The sequence below is a fragment of the Apiospora hydei genome (assembly GCF_038363865.1).
Source record: "Apiospora hydei strain CBS 114990 chromosome Unknown utg000004l_segment0_segment0, whole genome shotgun sequence".
In the NCBI taxonomy this organism is placed as follows: domain Eukaryota; kingdom Fungi; phylum Ascomycota; class Sordariomycetes; order Amphisphaeriales; family Apiosporaceae; genus Apiospora; species Apiospora hydei.
This window is the reverse complement of record NW_027117363.1, coordinates 1,011,424-1,035,492: the sequence shown is the minus strand read 5'-3', so window position 1 is coordinate 1,035,492 and position 24,069 is coordinate 1,011,424. Positions and strand designations below refer to the sequence as shown.

At 53.6% G+C, this 24,069-nt stretch overlaps 7 protein-coding genes across 7 annotated transcripts; 5 read left to right on the top strand and 2 right to left on the bottom strand.

Moving 5' to 3' along the window:
- Positions 1–21: 21 nt before the first annotated feature.
- On the bottom strand, positions 22–1,423 carry PG997_002846 (uncharacterized protein; the record flags this gene model as incomplete). Its single annotated transcript, XM_066807161.1, is given in 7 exon segments — positions 22–221; positions 289–434; positions 450–556; positions 616–693; positions 768–825; positions 885–1,023; positions 1,063–1,423. 7 exon segments carry the CDS (start codon positions 1,421–1,423, stop codon positions 22–24), a joined length of 1,089 nt encoding a protein of 362 aa, XP_066670779.1.
- A 553-nt stretch (positions 1,424–1,976) lies between these two features.
- PG997_002845 (uncharacterized protein) lies at positions 1,977–2,583 on the top strand (the record flags this gene model as incomplete). Its single annotated transcript, XM_066807160.1, has 2 exons — positions 1,977–2,092; positions 2,340–2,583. 2 exons carry the CDS (start codon positions 1,977–1,979, stop codon positions 2,581–2,583), a joined length of 360 nt encoding a protein of 119 aa, XP_066670778.1.
- A 267-nt stretch (positions 2,584–2,850) lies between these two features.
- Positions 2,851–3,349, top strand: PG997_002844 (uncharacterized protein; the record flags this gene model as incomplete). The annotated part of the gene is made up of 2 exons (XM_066807159.1): positions 2,851–3,222; positions 3,299–3,349. 2 exons carry the CDS (start codon positions 2,851–2,853, stop codon positions 3,347–3,349), a joined length of 423 nt encoding a protein of 140 aa, XP_066670777.1.
- Positions 3,350–4,392: 1,043 nt separating this feature from the next.
- On the top strand, positions 4,393–4,656 carry PG997_002843 (uncharacterized protein; the record flags this gene model as incomplete). The annotated part of the gene is given in 2 exon segments (XM_066807158.1): positions 4,393–4,470; positions 4,483–4,656. 2 exon segments carry the CDS (start codon positions 4,393–4,395, stop codon positions 4,654–4,656), a joined length of 252 nt encoding a protein of 83 aa, XP_066670776.1.
- A 1,510-nt stretch (positions 4,657–6,166) lies between these two features.
- PG997_002842 (uncharacterized protein) lies at positions 6,167–7,766 on the top strand (the record flags this gene model as incomplete). The annotated part of the gene is made up of 4 exons (XM_066807157.1): positions 6,167–6,394; positions 6,686–6,996; positions 7,273–7,384; positions 7,632–7,766. 4 exons carry the CDS (start codon positions 6,167–6,169, stop codon positions 7,764–7,766), a joined length of 786 nt encoding a protein of 261 aa, XP_066670775.1.
- Positions 7,767–20,839: 13,073 nt separating this feature from the next.
- On the bottom strand, positions 20,840–21,103 carry PG997_002841 (uncharacterized protein; the record flags this gene model as incomplete). Its single annotated transcript, XM_066807156.1, has 1 exon — positions 20,840–21,103. The coding sequence occupies one exon, from the start codon at positions 21,101–21,103 to the stop codon at positions 20,840–20,842; it is 264 nt and encodes an 87-aa protein (XP_066670774.1).
- A 37-nt stretch (positions 21,104–21,140) lies between these two features.
- Positions 21,141–23,116, top strand: PG997_002840 (uncharacterized protein; the record flags this gene model as incomplete). Its single annotated transcript, XM_066807155.1, has 3 exons — positions 21,141–21,516; positions 21,569–21,655; positions 21,717–23,116. 3 exons carry the CDS (start codon positions 21,141–21,143, stop codon positions 23,114–23,116), a joined length of 1,863 nt encoding a protein of 620 aa, XP_066670773.1.
- Between the last annotated feature and the right edge of the window lie 953 nt (positions 23,117–24,069).

Sequence of the window (24,069 nt, the reverse complement as noted above, 5' to 3'; positions counted from 1 at the left end):
ATCTGTAAACCTATACTCGGACTAGCCCACGTGCTTATCCAGAAAAGCATTATATCTCTTGTAGAACTCCTGCGTGTCCGATAACGTCGGGACGACCATCGCGAAGCAGTGCGGCAGACCGGGGTACGCATGAATCTCCACGTCCACGCCCGCCGCCTCGAGCGCCTCGGCGTACGCAAAGGCGTCGTCGCGGAGGACGTCGTTGCCGCCGCATTGTATGACTACGTATGGTATCAGTTCGAGCCCGGTATTACATAGATGGGCGAATGGGGGAAGGCGTTCACTTACGCGCTGGAGGGAGCTCCCGATGCGACTCCGCTAGCAACGGCCAATGGCTTCTGGCATCCGGCGCGCTGAGGTCCGGCACGCAGGCGTCGAGGAAGCATTCGTCCATGGCGAGAGTGAGGACGCTTGCCTTGGCGTTCTGGATGTAACTCCCGAACTCGTACCGGTCCTTGGGGAAGAACTTGGGGTGGCACACTTGCGGGAAGTTCAAGATCTGGGCCACGATGCCAGTGATACCATGGTTCCTGGCCTCGATGGCCACTCCCGCAGCCTGGGATATTGTGTGTCAGTAGTTTACATAGTGAGGATAACGCATGGATTGGAGCTTACGAGACTGCCGCCGGCGCTGTTCCCGGCTACTACTATCTTCTCTGGACTGACACCAAGCTTGTCGGCGTTTTCTATGCACTAGAGGACGTATTAGTTCTCAGTGTCCCCTTTCATTAGCCCCTTGGTGCTGGGCTTCTTATCATCTAGCTCACCCATAATAATGCGTCGAAGCTATCGTGTAGTTGCTGAGGAGCAGGGTGCTCTGGTGCTCTGTTACTAGTGTAAGCAGTCACCCTTTTACTCATAGGCACCGTATGGATGGAACGTACAGTCGGTAATCGACGCTGACAACGACAATGTTGTGATCAACGGCGGCATAGACATTCTCTGCCCCGTCAGTCTCATGGCCCCCAACGCACCAACCTGTACTCGCACCCGAGATGAGATTAGTCGGGATATCCAGGTAGACTCAGGGGCAAAAAGCGAAAAAGTGCCATAGATTGTAACCCACCTCCACCGTGCATGCGCAGCATAAGCGCCGCCCCTTTTGCACCCGGGGCGACCTGTACACCTTGAGCTCGACCATATGCCCGTCGCGCGCCGGGAAGTGCAGGAACTCCGTCACGATATCGCGGGCCCGGTCCGGCCCGCCGGGCGGCATGAGCGCATCCACGCCGCTGCCGACCTGGCGAAACGCGTCGAAGTCGGGCAGGGCCCAGATCTGGTCGTACATGTCGTCGATGGCCGGCTGGACGACGGCGTACTCGGCGTGGGGCTGCGTGAGGTGGCCGTGCTTGGGCCGCGGCGTGAAGTCGGCGTCGAGGTCGACGTAGTCCGGTTTGGGCTTGAGGATCAACGGGAACGGCATTTTGTATGGTCAGGACGTCGACGCTGTGCTTACAGGACTCTATTGAAACTAAACTTATTATGCCAGTGTATTCTGTCTCTTTTATATACAATTGCATTGACCGTGCTGCTCACTCATCTCAGCCTGAACATTGTTGCAGTCAATCATGACGGGTTCATTATGAATCATCCGGCGCTAACCAGTTTTGGCAGGGTACCTGTAAGAAAAGGGGCGGCATCATCCGAACAGCCCAATGGGAATAATACGTGGAATAATGTATCATAAACATGGAATAGTACTGAATTTCTATAGCCGTTGTTCGGTGAGACCAAGTACCCATTCAATAAAATACACTGGAGTAATCACGACCACCACCACCTCACTGCAAATGGCCGTCCTGGGATCATCACAGAATCGCACCACGTCTCCAGCGGGCAGTGACCTAGTTGCTCCTATCCCTTCATTGCAGTTACATGAAGTAAGCTACTTCACCCTCTTCATTATTGTCACACTCCGTTGCTAATGGACTGCCATGATCAGCGGGATCTGGCGGCAACAAGGTTGAGGCGTACCGATGAAAGGGCAGGCCGAACCTCACAGGGATCGGCCTGTCAAGTTCTGGAAGAAGTTGTTCAGGGAAGCCCCGCCATTATTCATTGCACCCCTTCGGGACACTGTCGAGGCTTCTCCGTAACTAGGGAAGGAACCTTCTCAAGACTAACAGCGCCTACCCTTCGCAGTAGACTAGAATCACCGATTCCTTCCATCACAGTTGAGCTTTGTAGTAACTACCGGCAGTTGCGTTCCTTTGGACTGAAACCAAAACCAAACATAGAAGGAGCAAGAGACGTGCGAACAGTGAACAAAACCTGTTCTCCGTCGACGGCTCTGAACTTGAGACTTTTCTTCCCTCGGCCACATACTAACCACTAACCAGCAGCAGCAGCAGCATCACCACCGCCGCCGCCGCCAACAACAACCACAACCACAACCACAACAACATGGACGGCGCCACCGCCATCACCATCGCCCTGGCCGCCCCCGCCCTCGCCCTGGGCTTCCTCATGGGCTGGGCCCTGGTGGACTGTTGGGACCGCCTGGTCGGCCGGCCCTGCCCCCACGGGGCGCAGTGCGTCCACTGCGCACTCGCCCGGCGCGGCGCCACCACCACCACCACCTAAGGTGGTAGAGTTCGGGTTTTGTTTTCGTTTTTCAAGTTAATATTCTTAACTTTAAAGCAATGAAGAGACTCGGTGCCCCCAAGGGGCCATTCCCCTCCTGGACAAACATATCCTTCGTCCTGCGTGTGATGATCGTGAACGTTCCCATTGGGCTCAGCAGCCGTATGCAGCCAGTGTGTTCCCCAGCCCGGCAGTCCACCACTCGATCCAGTATCCGGTCCAGAACGCCATCAGGCCCTGATAGATAAGAAAGTATTGTCTACCACCATGATGACTCCACACCACATAGTACAGCGCCATAGCACAAGTACTCATGATCCCAGCCGAAAGACAGGCAGCCCGGTAGAAGTCCCCGTTAGCCTGGGCGGTCAGGCTTGCACCCAGGGCAGCAGCAGCGGCAGCACTCACGTGGACGCTAGGGCGACCAGTCGCGCAGTAGAGGCAGTATGGGCCATGGGGGCAACCGAGGGGTCTGCTACGACGGATGACCTGTTGCAGGAGGAAGATCGTGACGACAGAAAGGAAGGCGAGCACCCCATACGTGAGCAAGGCCTGGTTGTCGACGCTGAAATGGAGTCTTCTGTGATCATCGTCCGCGTGCATGTAGAGGGCGGCCATTGTGAGATTGTTACCACAGTGGTAAGTGGAGTTGGAAAGAGAAGAAACGGGTGTGGAGGTTTCTGGTGATAGTTGAAAACGTGAATGTGATCTGCAGATTCAGCTGTGGAAAGATGTGTCAGAAGGGAACCTTAGAAACGGGAATTGAGATAGTTTTTGGTCTGGCATTCCCTCTTTGATGGGCCAGCATGGGTTGCCTGGAAATGACTGACCATTTTTGGACTTAAGTGGGCGAGATGCGCTTTCCTGGCAGCGCACTTGCCATGATATCTTTAGTTTGATGCCCATAACCCACATCCAAAGAAACCCTTGTCCGACTGGAGGCAGGCACATCCCCGCGCGATATCTTGTATACCTAACGTACGATTATGAAGGAGAAGACGCATTGATCTTTTGATGGGAGTTGCAACTGTGTCGTGAGGTATGTTCACAGGCTGAAATAGCACTAGCCAAGCTGCCGCTGCCTCGAACCAAGTCATCTCGGTAGGTTGGAGGACAAACGATTACATGTACAAATGCGCACTGTCATCCAGCTTCTTTCCTCTTTAGTACAATATCGACAGCAACCTCTTCAGAATTCGGAGAACCCTACGCCACAGACAAATACAGGCATGAACCAATAAGACCACCAACACGGAACAGCTCAGGGATTAAGGGGCACATAACTTGTCTCCGAGTAAGCTGCAGGCGGCACATCATCTATCAGATCTCTCCCAGAAACGGGCTTTCCGGGTCAGCCCATGGTCCAATCCAGCCAACGCGCATATTATGGGTCGACTCCGTAATTCTGTCGGCCGACTTCAGCCACAACCTTCCCCGAATCGTCGCCGACGCGCTACTGCCGTCCATCTTCGGTTGTTATAAGATCAAGGGGTGCGCCAAGCAGTCCACCGCGGCGCAATGGTAGCAGTGCGTCAAATATCTTCTGCTGCTCCACGTGTTCGCCAAGGTGCCTCAGATACTCGACTCCCACTCCGTGTATGAGCTCTTCGGCCTCAGCGCCGAGGTGCCGTTTCCCCCTGGCAGACGGTGGCGGGCTAGATCGCCGTTTTCTTCATGATTAAGGACGCGTACCACTACTAGATCCACCTATTTCTATAAATGGGCCCCAAGCACCGCAAATTCCACCGTGTCCAACGCCAGTAGGCCGCTCCAGCTGAGTTGGCGGCATTATACGCCAGTCCCATCGGGATGGTGTTGTTGGGCGTTGGTATCATGGGCTCACCAATCCTCTTCCAAACCCTGTACGACAACTTCCACCTCTGGACGGTCTTTCTCTAGGTCGTGTTTCGGCCGCTCGAGGCCATCTATGCCCACTCCCGGCACGACTGTCCTTGGAGCCTGTGCCATTGGTTGCCGTTCCGGTGTGCCGTCGACTGGAACGACGACCATCGCCAATATTTCATTGGCAACTCTCCCAGCTCGCTTCGCTACTTGGATAGCAAATACATCTGAAACCACTTTCAATGTCCAGGTGGAGAGGATGGTTGACATGTTGGAAATTTAATACTGATGGGAGCTGTGGCTGGTCCAGTCGCAGGTGATAATGATAGGGAGTTGAAACTGAAAAGATAACAGGCAAAGCTGACTACCCAGGGCCGGTGACCTGTTTAACTGTCGTTGCTTGTGTCGGCAGCATCAAGGAGATGCGTTGGTGGAAGTGGAATGGGGCAGTAACACATACTCGTCACTGTTTCGTGACTGCTTGGTGCCTTGGCAGTACTTATCAATAGGCCCTGGATGATAATAGCTGAAGCACAAGGCCTAATAGGTACTAACAACAAACAATTCTCCCAGCAATGGCCAATTCCATTGCCTGAAATCAATTCAATTGTTCGGTTGGCTCAGTTGGTACAACAGGAGAATGCTGTCAACGAAATACCGGAGGCCTCGGGTTCAAGTAGCCCTTGAGACCAATGGAACGTTCTCGTATCAATTAACAAGGTCTTTAACCTCCCGTTTCTGACCTCTGGGGGATAATTTTTTCGGTCATCTACCTCTTGCCGCTCCAACCGGCTAGCATTCGCACCCTCGATCATCTATTGACCGTCTCCTACTCAGCGAGCGTGCGCGTAGACCAGCAAGCACATACCTCGCTGAAAGGATCGGGATCTTGGGCAAGGCGGCCTGACCCGGCTGCCGGTCGCGAATCTGGGTCGTGTTGGAGTCGGCAGTGGCTCACTTTTTTTTAAAAAAGAAAGTCTACATTCTGGCTGCAAGCAGCGTCCTTTCCCGTTTCTCCTCAGACTTTCACCCACCAGTACATGTTCGCATGGGGTTGAGCTTGACTTATTCATACTGGTGAGGCGCGTCATGTTATCTCGGTTATGAAAACATGGTGTTTACTAGATTTAGGTGATGTGAGCTTGGCATTATAACAACCACGGCAATTTTACCAGGTTCGACCTGACGCCGCCTCCGGCTCTCGGCTCGGTCGACACCTCCCTGGCGTTGCTGACTGGCTTGGCTTGGAGGCCGAGCCGAAGCCGAGCCCCATTGGCCAAGGACCGGACCGGTATCGCCCGCTTACGGCAATGCAATTTATGGACATAGCTACACACAGCTTTCCTCTCCACATTGAAACGTCATTCGAACATAAGAAGGTAACGATCCCGAGAGAAGAGCCTGGAACACTAGAGTCTGATCGAAAAAGGGGACTATGAATGTCCCTTGTCACGTGACATGTAAAATGTCGTGTCGTTCGCGCCTTTGGGAACCGGCCGAAGCCGGATGAGTCACGCACACAATTCTCGCGGGCTCCACATGGACCATCGTCACTAAAGTACGGGGTGTTAGCCCCGGTGGGCATTTATAAAATACCCCCAGTGCTTACACGATACAATCATACGCCGCTCATGCTAGCTCCAAAGTCCCTTGATATTTCAGATACTGTCTTGGCGCTGACCTGTCGTCTCCTCTAATCGACTCCCCCTCTTTTCTAAGCGAGCTACATACTTACCTAGGTATGGAGGCATCTGCTACCACCATCCTGACCCCTGACGTGACGGGCACTCAGGGGAGGAACGTCACTTCTGTTGAGAAGCCGGCCATCATCCTCGTGCCGTGGGACCCCGACTCCCCGGACCACGTGGAGCGTATGAGACTGCAACGCGTGGCGTGCGGCTGGAAGCAGGACGGCGCCGAGAGCTGGCGGCCGCTGCAGCGAGAAGGAAAGATCGGTCTGCACTGGATCGTGAGTTGAGTTGTGTGTTTGTTGGGGGAGGAGCTTTTTCTCCCTTTCCTTGATGCTGATGCCGATGCTGATGAGCTGGTTGTGCATTTGCATCCATTTCCCGTTTTTCCCTGTCCTCTTTCTTTCTCCCCACCGACGATGATACCCTTTGGAGTGTCACTGCATTGCATGTGCATGATGACGCCCCTCTTCCCTGCGGTACCCGGATCTTCAACGCATATACATGACGGTTCCCCGGTTTATTTATGCAGCGGTGCCCGACCAATAAAGCTGATCACGAGTTCCCTCCAGGTCCTCGCCCCCGCCCACCCAGACACTGCACCTCGTCTCGCGGCCCACAAAGCCCAGTTCCCGAGCGAGACCACGCCGCTGCGGGACACGTCCCGCAGCATCCTGGGCCGGCCGCACGCGGTGCACCCGGACATCGCAGCCGCCGAGAACAACTTCGTCCCCGTGGGCCACATCTCCCTCGACGGCTGGCACGCCGATCCGTCGCTCCACACGTCGGCCGCTGACGGTGTGTACTCCCTGACGACGTTCTACGTCTCACAGGCGATGCAGGGCGTGGGCATCGGTGGTGCGGCTGTAGCCGAGTGCGAACGGTAAGTCTAAATTCAACGCCCTGGAGATCGAATCGTCTCTTTCGCGAGGAAGAGCGACTTCGAGACATTCTTACCTTTCTTCCTCGTCCCACATCCTCCTATATGGTACCCCTTCAGTCGTGCTCGATCGCATTACGAGTTATCGTGTAGCAGACAGGGGTTGAAGTAATGAAAGGGGACCGTAGTACAAAGCTTGCTGCCCATCGTCCCGTCACGGTATTATTCAAGTTTTTGTTTGACAGTGGACTGTACTTACCTTCATTCCGGAATGAACAGGATGGCCGTGGACGATTTCGGGGCCAAAACAATGACTCTCGACACCATTTCCAACGAGGACGTCGCCGTCGACAGCCCGCGGCGCATTGCGCTGAACCGCCCGATCCAAAAGGTGAGCTAGCTTCTTCTCTACCCCTTCCCTATCTCGCTTCCTCCTACCCTCTTTGCTATAAGCTCTCAGTTCCCGCATTGTGATCTACCTACTTCCACCGGTCCTCCTTTGTTTCTCTGAACTGTGTCAAAGAGTCGTGTGCCAGTGCGTATTTACAAAGTGACGTCTCCATGTTGACCGGATTCTCTCTTCACGCAAACACGACCCTCTCTCTTCTTTTGATTGCAATTACTTACGAGAATCACAGGTAACGAACCAGGACTGGTACATGAGGCGCGGCTACAAAGCCTACCAAAGGCGTCCCAACTCCTGGTTCGACACAGACGCCACAGGGAAGGAATGGTGGTGCACGGCGGTCTGTCTACGTAAAGGCCTCGTCTGATAGGAATCAGACTGCGCTTCCGGCGACCTCTCTCCTCCTATCCCACTGCCGCCCCTTCCATTGCTATACTCACGTGACAGAGGCTGTCCGTGTGGGGGTCTCAGGGGAATTGGTAGGGGGTCAAGATGGGTGGGATGTGGATAGGGTCAGGTTGGCACTTCGACGGCTCCTATCCAATGTCATCCGTCGAATATTCCGTCAGTGTTCTCTTGGGTGTGAAGACTCAGTAGCACACTATGTTTCATGCTGGTCGTCGCTGGCCCTGCATCGACTAAAAAAAGGGGGCTGCTAGGAAAGGGGGGGCCGGTGTGTGTTTGTGTATGCGTGTGCAAGGAATGTAGGTCGGTTGGCCGGGCAAGCGTCAGCTGTGGCCGACGCAGGAGCTTTCCGATACAAAGTCCACCGAATACACATATAATAAGTCGCCATGTGCTGCAGCCATGCACTTACCAATGTCCCGAACGCTTGGCTGCCTATCGGCTCGGTATCCGTGCCGCGTTCTAAAGGGCCGAAAAAGAAAAAAGTCAATACAGGGGGCCAGTTGGCAAGTTCGAATAAGTAAAAGTCTATAACGTGGTGGTGGTGGTGACCCCGGATTCTCCGCTCCGTAGTGTAACCATCGATACTCTTTTTGAGTTCTTCGTCTGCGACCACATTGGCTTACCGACAGTACCCTTTTCGAACGTGTGTGATGGTTGCAAGAGTCCCAATGAAGACGACCTCGGGTCTCTGTGTCTCGGCCTGCTTCGGGGAGAAGGGCACGGTCAGCAATGAGTCAGCATCGGCGTCAGCATAATAACATTTCCCAGCCTTGCCATGGTCTCGGAGGCGGAGCTAATATGCCGAGTCTGTTCTTTGTGTGCATATGCGTGTGTCTCCGTAAGAGGAAACCGGGTCTCTGAGCCTGATCTGATTATGACAAAAGAAGCTCCAGACGAAGCTTAGTTATTAGGGTAAGGCGACAATAAGTGATACGTCGCTCAGATTGTTTTATGTATCAGTAAGGCTATTGGGTTTCGAGTTTGCAAATTACTCTACTTACCTTTACCATCACACCGGTTTCGTAGACAACAGACAACAGTGACCGTTCCTGATTCGTCTCTAGTCCCGGCTCGCCCCTGGTGCTTTTGCGTTATTTGCTTTTGGCTTTTCCCCTACTTGAGTCTGCAGGTGAGACACAGCGAGCGCACGCCCTATAGGGCGAAAGAGTAACGTTACACAGATGCGTGTGAACTGCGTACAAGATCGGCCGCACAGGGCTTAGCTCGCCCCATGGATGTTGTTCTCTGACTCTTGTGTGCATGTCTGAGAGTCGTTGCTGCTGAGGTAGTCAGTAAGTACTCCCCGGTACTCTCCAAAATTGTCTCAGGGGTCTCTGAATACCACGCACCAGCCCAATGTAAACAACAAATGGAGTGCAAGGGGTCTCACCCACTGCACAAAATAAACTTTCTCTGCTCGGATATGGCCGACAAATCGACGGTTGTTCCCCTTCCCCTAGCACAGAATACAGGATAGTCAGATGTACCGAAGAATACAGGAACACCCACTACCGGAATAGGTTAAGGACTTGGGTACGCAATAGGCTATCAAGCACGAAGGTTCCTGTTTTGAGGTCGCTCAGACAATGAGCTGCATCTTTATGCCGTGTCACCATGAGTGTGGTCTGAGAGCTTTCGTGTGCCTATACTCTGTTTGTGGCGCTTGTCATCGGAAGCATGGTGGCCGAGACGAGACACCGCGCCACCACGAGGATGACGCGAGCAGAGTCAGACCTGAATGACGAAACAGTATTGTTTTCAGCCATTTCTTCACTGCACGTGAAGGTTTCTTGTCTCGCCTCTATTTGTCTGAGCAAGACCTGTTCGCTCAGTATGTCCAGGTTTCGCCCCTTTTACCCCGAAGTACACATCACTAAGCAAAAAGCAATGTCAGCCTCCACGAATAGCAACTCCCGTATCGGGACCCCTGTCTCCCCGGACTGCAGCAGCTGACCTGATTGGCCGTTCAAAAGAGATGGACGTACCCCCTTTACACAAGGCGCTGGAAATTCTCCGACGCAGTAATCATCCTATCGTCTGTGTGTGAGTCTCTTATGAACCCCGCAGTCTTGATATAGCAGAAGGGGAAAAACACCAGGGCAGGCAATTCACTGGCTCTTTGAAGCCTGACGACCAATTAGGCAATCGCGCTCGAGCTGCTACCGCAAATGGCGACCACCTGAAACGGCTCTGTTTACTCCGTCACGATGAGGTAAGGCATCAGCATTAGATGCCTGACAGCACACACAATCCTGAGCGCCAGCACACCCGAGCGGCTGCCCTATCAATAATATGTCAATGCTTGGATTGAGTTTCTACAAGAAATGACTGATGGAGCTTACATGCATATCTTCCATTTTTCTTCTGTGCCGAAGGGAGTAACACAAAATAGAGCGCTCTCGGGGCTGGTGTAACTCGGCCACGGCGCATTCAGCGGTTGTGGTTGCTTTTGTCATATGATTTCGTCCTTGCGCATACTTGGGCATGATATTGCAGGCATGGCCGTCCGTTGGTCACGCCATACCCGTCGGGCCTGACCAGAGGAATCGGCAATGGGCCAGGTCGGATGAAACCCAAGGTTGCGTTAAGCAATAAGCATATGATGGGCTTTTCTTTCTCCACGTAGATCTTTGCCCATGGAACTTGCAGGAGGGCTACTCACGGGCAATTGGGTGGCGTTCATCCCATCCCACTGGGACCGGCAAACCTTTGCTGTACATGGCGCGCATTCAATTCGGGAAAGGCTGAAGGCTGGCAGGCCGTAATTAGGCGTTCTATTCCATGTTTGGGGAGCGACGTGACCGTTATAGGCCTCGAATTAGCCCCGAAGATCCCTATAGTGTCGAACGGGCGGTTGAGGCTTGTGGTAAAGGTGTTGTCACGTACCCTACCTCGTGTCGGCCGTGCAATGGGTTCGTAAAGACTGGTACATCCAAGTCACTCGGTACGGCAAGAGCAAGGTCAAATTTGAGTTGACGACCTCGTGCTAACTGCAGATTGGGAAGGGTTGGTTGATCTGCGATAGAGTTCGAAGCTAGATACCGTGGGGCTGGCACAGCAGATGCAACCAAAAGATAGACACCGCCAATCGTGCAGGCTACTATCGACTGACAAGGACAAGGAGGGAGCCAGAGAACATTCCTCGACAGGCTTAAACTCTAATCCCTGGCCGGAAGCACCAGCCCACAAGACACGCAGAAGAAGTATTCCAGGTTAGAAGCGTGGTTGGCAGCGCATGACTACCATTGTACCTGGCAGTGCTTCAGATCGCGATCAACGTTGTAGATCTGGGGTCCCAATGTGTGAGTAAGCAGGGAAGAAGCTAGCTTCTGGCGAGGCGGGGAATATGTGGAAAGTCTTTATTCTCCCGTCTCTGCGCGATCTTGTCCAGTGAGTGGTGCCGGCTGCCAGAAAGTACCTACCCAAACAGCCTCTGAACCTATCAACCTGTTGGCACGCGTCGCCAGCCTTAACCGTTGGAAAACTTCCTAAAGCGGTGAAGAAATCGCGGGGATCAACCCTGTCGATAAGCGGGATACACAGAGGGTAGATATCGCAAGGATAAGAAACTTGGTCGTAGCTCACGTCATCAACTTTAGCGAAGTCAGGGTCGTCAACTATCTTCTTAGCACTCCGTGTGTGGGAGTCACCGGGTAGAGTACAAGCCCAGCTAGGGTTGGAACAGCCCAGCGATGCAGCCCTCAGAAAACGGGAGATCAGCAGAGACGCGAAACATCCCGGTGTCGGCAATCGGACTTGCGCCGACATTGCCACGATGGCGATACGGAGAGGCGTCGGGCCCGGTCAGAAGCCCGCGTTTTCCAGAAGACGCGGACGAGCACGTACGCGTACATACAAGTGTCATGACTTACTTGGATGATGATCAGCACGGCGCCTCCGGCACTTTTCGATGATTCGTAATCGCTGCAACGAGATTCCTTTTAATCAGTCACATGGGTGAATTTTGTCGTAACGCCGAGGGTCACCTTGCCCAACTGTGGGCACCAGGCTCATCCTTCCCATATCGTATCGATCTTTTGCCAATCCATTTTAGGAACCAAGAAGCGCTTGGAGAGATCACTTCTGGACCAGTTATGGGCAATTGGCGATGAGCGCTGAAAGTTTGGAACAGGATTCTCGTTCGAACTAGAGCGACCGGCGCAGCGGACTAGGGATTAGACGAGTCCACGCGAGGCCTGACGGAGAGAGGCTGGCTTCAGGCTGGACGTTGGTAGGTGGTCAGCCTGGGGCAGGCTGGGTCTCGACGATGCTGACGTTAATTGACGACGGAATCCACAGCGGGAGCCCTAAAGGGTATCTTTGGAGTCAATCGCACAGACGCGGTGAGGGATCAAGGATCAACCCCGATCAAGATCACCATCACGTTGCCCGCCTCCGCGGTCCAAATGCAGCAGCGAAGGCATCGCAGAGCGCAGCAGACGTAAAGCCATACATGCCCTGCCCCCATTGCACTGCGAAAAACTGCATGGTGCTGTGCGAACTCAGCCGCAGACTTAAACAGCCACAATTGCGCGTCCTTGACGCGGCGATGTAGCGCCAGAGTGAGCTGAAAATAGATGGACTCTGCAGCGTTCAGATACGGCGACGGTGCTAGCAAAGGTGGTTAGGTTGGTCCGCTCCACCCTCCAACGAAAGCGACATGAGCTAATCTGAGATATTGTTGACGAAAGATCCCAGCGGTGAGGCTAAGGTGTTTTCGGTGGGCTATTTAGCTGCCGTTCGTTAGGTAATGGAGGTACTGTACAGTAGGCGTGTGCTATGCTATTGGGTACATACCTATAAGATGCGACGATGAACTGGAAAGGACATTGGCCAGCACATGAACTCTGTTTTGCGAGCACAATGCAGTCAAGAGCGAAATGGGAAACGGCATGGCGATCTCCAGAGGATGTGTTCGTCGTGGTCATTTCGGGGTGAAACCCACCTCCCACTGTACAGTAAGTGCGACAAGCCAAGAGAGCGCAGGAAGAAAAAGAAGGGGGAAAAAAACTTCGAAGCGTCGTGTGTCTGTCTGCCTGCAAGGTGGGTGGATATGTAGGGCATGGAGCAGTATGGGCGAAAAAGAATATGCAACGACATATCGAAAGTAGGCTAGGTATGTAGCAGGTCTTCAGCAGTGAGATTCTTACATGATGCATACCACTACGGCGGCATCGTGAGTGGTTGTGTCGTGACGTGACCCTGGCCGCCGCATCTGTTTTGGCAGTGCAGTATCGGAGGTTCAGGTGTGAGGTGTGAGGTCTGAGGTCCAAGGTCCAAGGTCGGCCATCTTGAAAGCGGGTCGGCGCCTTAGCTCTTAGACAGCCGAAGGCACAGCACTGTGACCTCGAATAGTGGAGTGGCCTCGCCCACTCAGAAGCTGCCTGCAGGTCGCATATCGGCCACACGATACCACACCACGCAAACACAGCCATCAAATACAAGATCAAGAGCCACAGCAGCTGTATCAAGCAGTTAAATTGCAGCCTGTAGCCCATCCTACCCTGCCTGGGCCTGCCTGGGCCTGTCTGGGGCCACAACCCATAATCTTGATTCATCAAGGCTGCTTCTTCACATAAACAGGTCTTCAAGACATGATAACCACTGTTTGCACAAGACCGGTTCCGTGATGGGGAAACCAGCGAGGAGGGGTATAGAGGGGCAGCCACCGGGTACTCTCAAGTACTGCATTAGCTCGGCCACTCTGGTGCATGTACCTACCAGACTTACGCTAAGAAGGCCCCAGTCACTGCCCAGTCGAACTAGGATATTGTCCAGAATGCCATTTGGTCTTATTCAGTCAAGTATAAGGTAGCAGTGGATGCGCTGTTCAGGGTGGTATAGGATATCAAAAACACAGAAACTTCAGTATCGACTCCATTGGATGCTGCCGATTCCATACCGTTCAGTTCGGCCGAGTGCTAGAGGGCGCCGTCAGCTTTCCGTCATATATGCACCGTCACCTCCCTCTTAGCAAAGGGCTCAGTCAGCTATGTAAAAGCCGTGGAACATGATCCTGCAGGCGAGTTGTGAGCGTGACAGCACCGCGGAAGCCAATAGGAGTTGGCCCTACGGGATGGAGTGCCACATAGCAAGCACCCTGAGTGAGTGAGTGAGTGAGTGAGCGACCTACTACTGCGACTTGGCCCGGGCCTGTGCCGTGTTTGATTAAAGGAAAAGGGCTTTGATGAAGAACCGAGAACTCTGGATGCCGGGCGTTGGTGGTTGGAGCTGCAACTGATCTTCAACCCTCACTTTTCCCACCCCATGCACCATGTGCATAGGCCGACATGGGAGGAGTGGGCCTCCGTGGATCTTCCAGCGACTCCATCCCACTACTATACGACACGAGTAGGGATCGGTGATTCGGTGCGGCGTGAGGGCGCTGAGAGTTGGGCCTGCCGTCGACCTGTCTGTACAGTATGCGCATGTAGCCATGTTGTGTTGGAGATGGAGGGTTGCGGGTCGACTTGGAGGTATTGTGAAGCTTAAAGTGTGTCGTACCCGCATTATGCCCATGTGTCAAGCACACACTGAACGAAGGGAATTTTGGCCAGGGCAAATGCTTTTTTCCCTTGTCGCATTTCGGTGAAGCAGGAGCATTCACTCGATGCCGTGCCGCGTTGTTGCACGAGGCTCTGGCGTCTCGTCGTACGGGCGAGCGACCCTGTGACTGACTTCGAGCATGCCTGTGTTAATCCTGGCCTGTCAGTAGCCGTGATGTCGCACGAGAACCCCAGATTCTCTCTAGACGACTCGCAATCGGATTTTCTTTGCCATCATGGCTTTCCTGATTGAGCAAACCGGTCGTCTCTGCCGAGTCACTCCCATGCGAATCCATCAATCAGTGTGCCCCTCCTCCAAGGTCAGTCTTAGACATACAGATTTTTATGTTTCGAATACTGTCCTGCAGATTATGTAGGCATACCCGTAGCTGCTCCGATTTGCCGTCCCAGGCTAGTGAGCCAACAGGAGGGGTCCTGTTTACGGGGTGATTGGCTCGCAATCACAGCAATGACGCCATCGCGCAGAGCAAGTCGTACGGTTTAACCCTCGTATGTGAACTCCGGTACCGTATGCGAAAGGCCATGAAAAAAGATCGAGAGAGACAGGTAGGCAGGCAGACAGGTAGGCAGGCAGACAGGCAGACAGACAGAGAGTGCGGAGATGAGGGTCGGTGTTTGGCCGATTCTGTAGCCGGCCTTTGAAGACTAGCGCATGCCCTAAAACTGCGCTACTGGGGTTACACACCTTATCCCAGGCAGGAGGTGCATACATCCTCATCCCATGCCCCTAGCAGTACCAGCAATACCAGGGCCATTTCTAACTGCAGTCCATCAAATTTTTTGATGCGATTCACTGATTGATCAATCTTTCTTTCTGTTGATAAGATAGCCCTGTCTTGAACTAGGGACCGACCCTAGTTGGTATGTTTTGCAGTAGTCCTGCTCCTTCATGCCTACTTCGATACACGTACTGTGCTGGCCCCCTCCAGCAATACGGTCGACTGGATCAGATGTGTCCTTGCATCAACTGGTACTGAAGGTTAGTATAAAATAAATCTCCTTGGTGGGGTTCCAGAGAAATGGATTCCAGCAGTTCCGAAATATCCTCGACTACAAACCCCCTCGCCAATTCTGGGGTCCGTCATTACAGGCCCTGGAAAAGATCCGAGAGCCGTGTGTTAGTATTCTCCTTGTGCATATCTCATTTCCGTGGATGAACCAGGGAAGTTCGGTTGAGCAACCGTGACATTGCCGGAGAGGAGGACTACCTCCTACCCAATTGTAACGTGCCTTCTACTTTCCTCACCTGGCCTCTCACCTCTTCTTACTAGCCTTGCAGTACAGTGTAGGGTAGGTATGCTCCAACGTGAGCGCGTTTTCATTGGCCCGGGTCCATTACTCTGTTGGCTGCGCGCCGAGCAGCGTCGCACTGTGGGAGCGAAGCGCGTTGGGTATGCCGCTTCAAAAGCCACGTCCAGGAAGAGGGTGTACCGCCCGGAAGATTGTCGAGATCTATCTCCTCAAGTGATGATGCTACATCATACGCACCTGGCGACGTGGGGGCTCCATTACGTGTTGGCGCAAAGAGCAAAACAAAGTCCGCCACACAGCTTTTGAGGATAGCACACACAAACGCACCGGCTGAGCATTATCGATAACTTCGTGATACGAGCGATCCCAAACCTCCTTTCACAAAATCCGTCTGAAAGTCTATGCCGTAAGCGAAAGCTCTCCGGAAGTCAGTCAGGGTCAATGTCGAACCCAGAGTCGCGTCGGATAATGTGCGCCTGTCTTGAAGCGAGGCCAGCCCCCCATGATGTCGATCTCCAGGGGTTGAAGGCTCTTATTTGTAACAATTTCAAAGGTTGAGTCAAGCAATGCAGACAGCGTTCGAACGAAGCCCACTCGACCAACTCGATAGGTTGGCAGCGTGAAACATTCGCAAGGTGTTTGTTGGTATGCTGGCAGGAGTAGGTACTTCGCATGTTAGTCGGGTGCCGGGTGAATCTGCAGCCGATATAGGCAGTTGGGTACTTCCCGAACCCATGTTTTTGGTGCCAACATTCGCTATCTGCACAGTTCTACGTGGCGCCGGGCTCCCTGTCGTGCTGCGTCGTCTCCTCGAGGTAATAAGGTGGTCGCTGGACATGCCATTCATCCAGGTGGCCAGCAGGTACTCATGCATCTCTACCTTACCTTTCTCTGCCATGGGCTTTTCGCATTTTGCACATCCACATGGCGCTGGAGATCTGGTGTTACGTGTACACAGTAATGCAAGAATATGTAAGCAGATAAGGTATGATCTTTGATCAATTCGAGTAGCGACAGCCGAGTCCTGCCCCGCCATGTGATGCGATGTGATGAGATGGCGCGCCGGCCGTGTCGTTGCTAACTCGATAGCCCACTGCCAATCTCAAACGCTGAAGTACATGTGAGGTATTGCCAAACCGACAGACAGACCTATCAAAACGGGTGACGGCGGGAAGATTAGCGCAGGGTCCATGTTCCATCCCATTTGCAGCCCCCCAGTCCGTCCAGGCCCCCGTTATTACTGATTCAACGAACAGGGAAGGGACCGCGCCCGCAAGGCCAGTGCCAGCCCTGCAAAGAAACGGGCGCCTGTGCAATGCAGCAGCAAGCCGCCTGTGCCTTGTGCCCTGTGCTGAGTTCGACCTCCCTCGCACCACCAGCTCGAGCCCGAGCCTAATTTGGCTCCCGTCCTACCGTGCTGGGTGCCTTCCGTGCTTTTGCTCAGCGATCCATCCCCGTCCCTGGTGGCATGGATGCAGCACCTCATGTTGGAATCCCTAAAGATCGAATCAGGCGCATGGGGGCGGCACGGCACAAAAGCAAGCAGGTCTTGGAATACCTTCAACAACATCAACACTGTCTGTGTGTATGTGTGCGTGGTTAGTAAGTAGTACTTCCAATTCTTTTATTGGCACTGGCGTTTAGGCGGGCCACCTTCAAACACACACCCCTCGGCATTGGCCCGGCTGCCCATCTTAGCCGCAGACGAGTTCCAGCGCCCCCCGCACTCACGGTTACTGGGCCATACCAATTGAACGAACTGCTCGCTCCCTACCCGGAAGATATATGCACAGACCGCACTCAGCCAGCAAACGAGACCTTCGTAACCTCTAAATATAGGGTTGTGTCTACGGAAGGCCAATATTGAAATGAAAGATGACGATGGTCGATGTGCTGTGCTGTGCTGTGTACAGCGTGGCTGGCAACAGCCATGGCCAACCGCATATGCCCATCGTGGAAAGACCCGTCTCCGACTGACTGTTTGCTTGCATTCCTTGATCACTCGCTCGCTTGCTTGCTAGGTTGATGGGAACACAACCCGAAGATGCAGCCATGCATGATATTTCCTAGCAAACTGCATGACCGACTTTTCATGCTGCTGCCAACCATAGCATCCAGAGAGATTGAGAGAGAGTCGCATCTGGCATCTGCTTTGGGCAACCCTGATATAGCCATCCGATAAGCACTCTGATGAGCTTAACCTCTGCGGCGCAGGCTCATTCGCTCAATCAGCTCGTCGGGTCTGTTTCGTTGTTTGCTGGCGGGTTCGGGCCGAGACCTCTGGAGACATGTACACGCAGGTATGGAGTTGGACTCGTTTTGTTTTTTCTCTCTCTTCCTCTTCGCGTCAGCCTTCATTACTTAATCCTCATATCGGCCAGCCTTGACTCCCAGGACGCCACCAAGTGACATGATACGAGCCTACATGGTCGCACAGCAGCGCTCTGACCTGCAGTCGTCCAGAGTGGAAGACGGGCAGGGTACGAGGGGCCAGCATTGGTTGCCGGCGCAGTGACATCAGTTCAGCCACGCGGGGAAATAGACACCACCACCTCTCTGCTGGGCACGGCATGCATAACATGTAATCACCCCTCCGGTGCGATTCCGACTTGGTACTGTACGTTGCTGCATCCACTACAACGGCTCGAATTTAGGCTTGACCCGTATTCAACATGGAGGTGTAGCCAAATATGCACCGTTCATCCATCCACCCATCCACCCATCATCATCCGTCATTCACCCCCATCACCTTCTTCTCTCCAGACAAGCGAAAACAGAGGAAACAGAGGAAACCAAAAGGTTGGCAACACAAATGCAATGCACAACCCCTCTGCTAGGGTCGGGGCAGCGATGGTTTTGTCCGATCAAATCAACGGCTGCATGCAACCACATATGGCCGTTTCCCATGAGCCCAATGTCTTAAAAATAAATGGGCAGTGCCGTAGTTGTCTATCCAGATTGCTCTTGTTTGCCGGAGGCAGAGATACGATTTTGATTATGATTGATGATATGATGCACTGCGCCTGCAGCGACAAGGGCAGATGGGCAACAGACAGGCGGGTGGCGTATGTTACCCGACTGATAGATCTGATAGAACCTCGTTTGCTCGCACTCTCCCTCGGCGAGTGGTCGAACCCGTACAAGTACGGCGCCATTGATTGACCGAGCACTCGGCGACATGGAGGGAGTTGAATTGGCTCGTGCCATCGGTCTTTGATACTTTTATTCTCCTCTACTGCCTGCTACCAACGACAGCACACCTTAAGGAAGCACACGCATCTTTGGTATTACCAAGGTCATTTCTGAGTGGTGGGGGGCTGTTTTCCAAAGTAACTCGGCAGCCTCGTCAGATAGTGTCTGTCTGCTGTGTGGCAGGACGATGTACGTTGAGGTAGATAGATAGCCTTCACTCTATTTATTTTATTTCTTGCATTGTTTGTCAATTTGCACAGCGCACAGCATACATCATATGAATGAAAACCATGTCAATATGGCCCGACAAGATTTGATTGCCTGTTTTCGTCATCCCCATTCCACACAAAATTTGCGATGCGGATCAACATGGAATTTTGGTTGAATACCATGCACAATCATGTGGACGACAAGGCGTTGGCCAAGGTTGAAAGTGCTGGAGAGACAGTGTCGCGTCGTCGGACGAAATGGCCCTCGATGTCTTAGAGCGAGTGAGAGGAAGGGACAGCGCAAAAGAGAAAGAGAGAGGGAAAAAAATGACTGATGAGTGTGTTATGCAAGCTACATTGTACCTCTCGAGGCTCTCGACGACCCGCCGGGTGGTTTGGGCAAGTATCGCGATGTACCGTAGGGTATCTCGCAGGGTCCCGCTAGTGAACGCTAAGAGCAGTAAGTGGTTGGAAGCGCTTAAGATGGACCGACGATGGCTGCAAGGGAAGCGACATGGGTTGATAGGTGCCAAGCTTGGACCCATCCCATCCACATCCACCGCCGACGCAGTGCAAAGTGCAGTGCAGCTCCTCCAGCTACTTGCTACCTGCTGCCTGCCTACTTACTCTACTGCCTGTACATTTGATCCATCCCACTCACTAGCAGCGCATCCTACCCAGCCAGTCGACGACTCTGCACTTTCCTTCTCCGGCAGGTATGTAGGGGGGCATGTACGGAGTACCTACTGTACCTACCTGTTCTCCATGTCGCTCATTGGAACTCACACACGCTGCTCGACTCGTGTCAATCTTTTCTTTGGCTCGTAACCAGTTCAGCCAGCCATGGCGGTAGCAGCAGCAGCAGCAGAGCCAACATGAACGATGGGGTGCGAAACGAAACGAGACACAGAGAGAGGGGCCAGGGAGAGAGGAGAGGCCAGGAAAGTCCTGCTTCCGCCCCCGTCGCCCACTCTCACTGCCCTGTCCTCACACACAACACAGACGAGGGCCATGTAACTAACTTGCCTGCCAGCATGTCCAGTCCATCACAGGCGTTTTCCCGCCCCATCAAATACATGGCTTCGGCCTACGGCACGTTGGAGCCACGATAGTAGTACCATCTTCCTCCGTCCAGCCCTCCTCCACCTCCACCTCCTGTTGTCTAAAGTATCATCATACCTTGCTTTGCTTTGCCTTAGCCTGTCTCCCACCTCTGCCATGTACCAGGACCCAGTAGGACCTTGGACCTAGGGGACTCGGGGTGGAGCAAGTCGCTTCCATCATCTCTTAAACCTTTTGTCGTCCTGCCCAAACGAACCAACCCTGCGCCCTCGAACACACCCTGGTCGCGAGTACATAGATGGGGCAGCGATGTGCATCTCCCGTCGATATCTCTTCTGTTTCCGCTAGCGGACCCATGGTATCAGACATTCATACACACATCGCCCGAGAATAAGACCCTCTTCCCGTCACCACTACTACCCTGATCTTGAACCCCTCTGCTCGCCCGAACCCTTTCTTCATCGGTTCACATCGCCGCTACAGCGAGACCCTGCGCTGCTGTCTCGAGCACCCTCCTTTTCCCTGCTGCTGTCGTGTCTGGCGGCGGAAACCGGGCAGCGCTACTTGCTGTTGTTGTTGTTCGATTTGGATCATCGGCCCCCATATGTTGATCAGCTCTGGCCATCCCCACCCTTTCCTGCATGACCTCTCGTCTAGTGGGCCTATGACCTTGGCTAGGAATATCTGATCTTCACTTCATAACGCCACGCTCCCTCGAGGAGCTCCTCCGGTTCTCTGTTTCACTTTGCTCCTCATTCTCCGCGAGGACTGTACTTCTGCTGCGACTTGGGTCGAAGGAGACCTTCGTCCTCTACACACTCAAGAGCCATGGACTGTTCATCAATAGCTATGGTGCGGAACCCGTCGGGCCTATCGTGGACAGACAGCCAGAGCTCAACCTCAGAAGACAATTCTTCCATGTTGATGCAATCAGCACCCCTCTGGTCGACGAATACCGCCACGACAACAGGAATAGATACCGGACAGCTCTCGCCAATCAGCACGGAGCTAGACATGCCCTTGGTTGATACGACACATTGTGGCATGCCCAGCATGGTTCATTCGGCCACTTCCTCCTGTACGAATGATTCATGGGGTACGGGCTACAGCGAGGGGCCGGAGCACGGTGATGCTGGGGATGACGTGCATTGGGAACAGGATTCCGACGATGTGCTGACGGTCCCCAAGATGGAACCTGTCGAAGACGACGATTTCCATATGGACGACCTCAAGGAAGCACCACGGACCCCAAGGCCCTCTTCCAGTACGGCGACAACTGTGGCCAAGGCTAAGAGACCCAGAGGCCGGCCGAGAAAGCACCCGTTGACACCCCAGGTCTCGGCCAACAAGATTGCCAAGGGCAGGTCAAAGACCGGTTGCATAACGTGCCGAAAGAGGAAGAAGAAGTGCGACGAAGCGAAACCTAGATGTAAGCATGTTGAAGCATGTCATTGATTGTGGGCTGGCTAACCCTTGGCAAGGTATGAACTGCGAGAAGAATGCTGTCGTGTGCGAGGGTTACAACGAGAAGACGATTTGGAAGAGCGGGAGAGAAAAGGCCGAAGAAGGTATGGTTCCTTGCCCCTTGACCAAGCAGTTCAGTGCCCCTCTCTAATGCCCACGATATAGAGCGTCGGAAGAGTCTCCCTCTCATCACTCTGCAACCCATATTCAAGGGAGTGGAGACACCCGAGGACATGATCTTCCTCCATCACTACATCAATCACCTCAGCGGCGTTCTGACTGTCGAGAGTCAACACAAGAACGCCTTCAAGGACATGCTACTCCAGATGGCCGTTGAACATCGCGGCCTGATGCACTCTATCCTGTCATTGGCCAGCGAGCACATCGACTATGAGACGCCATACGGGGCCAAGATCCTCGAATCAAACGGGAGGGTCACCAAGGCCAGCCTCCAAGCAAGGTCTGAGTTCCACCACAACGAAGCCATGCACACGTTCTACGAGGATATCGGGCGAGAACAGAGCAGGAAAGCGGATGATGGGACGGTGAACCTGTCGGTCCGGTACGGCCAGATGCTATGCCTACTGCTCAAGTCCATCGCCAATGGTAGCCACAATGGCGAGCATCGTCTGCATCTGCAGGCGTACAAGAACCTCATCCAAGACTCGCCTCCCGATGACTCGGCTTTCCTTATCTTCATCACCGAGTTCTTCCAGTTCTACGTGTTTGCCGACGAGTTGATTCGCTATCCCCAGGTCCAAGTACCCCGCCTGGCCCTCGAGACTTGGGAACCGTGGATGACGATTGAACCCGCTCGACTCATTGGGGTTTCCGATGGCCTTTTCAAGTATCTCACTCAAATCACCACCATTCGGAATACGATCCGGACCAACATCCTGAATCGGATTGACCCCGTAGTCGATTACACGTCGCTCTACCGTGCGGCCGAAATCGACGCGGCCATCCGGGACTGGACTCCACACTGGCCCCCTGGCGACAGCCGCGAACGCGTGGGACTGCTGTACAAGCAGATGATGTGGGTCTACCTCTTCAGGACCATTTACCCCCCATCGTCATCGTCGCCGTTGCCGGTCGCGGTAGGCCAATCATTTGGAGCTACCACTTGCTCGGGAAACTCGCCGCCTCTATCTCCCACGTCGCCCGTGCACCCTGACCCTCCGACTGCCGACAAAGCGGCATCATCGTCGCACCGAGCGGATTCGCCGCAGCCAATTCGCTACCCGCCTCATCACGACAGTCGCATCACTGTCGCGGTGGACGAATCCCTGGCCATTCTGGAGTCCTTCAAGCCTAGCGACCCTGTCCAGACCTTGCTGTTGATACCTTGCCTCATTATCGGCTGTGCTAGCTTTGCGCCATCCCAGCGATCCAAGGTCCAGGATGCTGTGAGGGCTGTCCGGGGCTACACTGGACTGCGCAATTGCGATCTGCTTCTGGAGGTATTGACCATGGTCTGGCAGCTTATGGACCAAGGCGAATGGACTCAGGTCTGGGATTGGCAGGGTGTCGCCCAGTCCATGGGCCTCGACTTTGCTTGCGCGTAGCGGCGCCCCAACCCATCTCTTCATCGAAGATGATACTTACAGCCAGCCAAAGCGACAAACACCGCAAACTGCTTTGGCTGCGTTGAAACCACACTCCACTTCATCCCCCAACTCCTCATTTCCGCACATACATCTGGGTTTCGACTTGCTTCACACACACACATACGTACACGACATACACCGTTGTTTATTTTCTTATACCCCACTCATTTTGTGTACTTTCCATTTCAGCGTCGGTTGGCGGTCAGACTTCCTGCATTACTACACGGTGGCAATAGTGCTTTTGAGCGATTGGCGGCAATTGTGGGCTCATCATCTATTTGGATGGTGGGCTTCAGTGATACCCTTTCAGCATGTGTTCACGCGGAGACGATTGTATGAAACGAAAGCAGTCACCGCGGGCACGGAGGCGAACGAGAAGAAGGACTGCTCTACATAGTGATGATATAAGGTCCGGACAGGCGGCGTTTTTTGATATAGGTCGGTTCGGGCGGGGATCGGGAGGGAGACCGGGATGCACGGAACCAGTCGGCTCTTTGCACTTACTCATTTCTTCGGGGATCCCATGGAGGATCGGACAGGCGGGGTTTTCTCACATCATGAATTGCATCATCGCGTCCTCGGCTTTTGGCGTTAGATACAGGCCCCGTACGTAGATAGTCTACGGCGGGCTGGGCGGCCATTTTCCTTTTTGTTTGTTTGTTTTCCATCATGGCCTCTGCATTTACATCATCATCCTCATCCTCATCAATATATAGTTGATTTACTGTCTACCCTGCTCTGCTCTATTCAATTAATCTTACACTGAAGCAGGAACTGACTGGTCTTTGCTCTTAGCCCTTCATGCTTGACTTTGCTTTCTTCCAGCCACCTTGTCCCCGAGAAATGTATGATCCCAGTCGCTCATGTACATCCCACAGATATAATAGCCCAGAGAGCATCGTCTGTTGTCT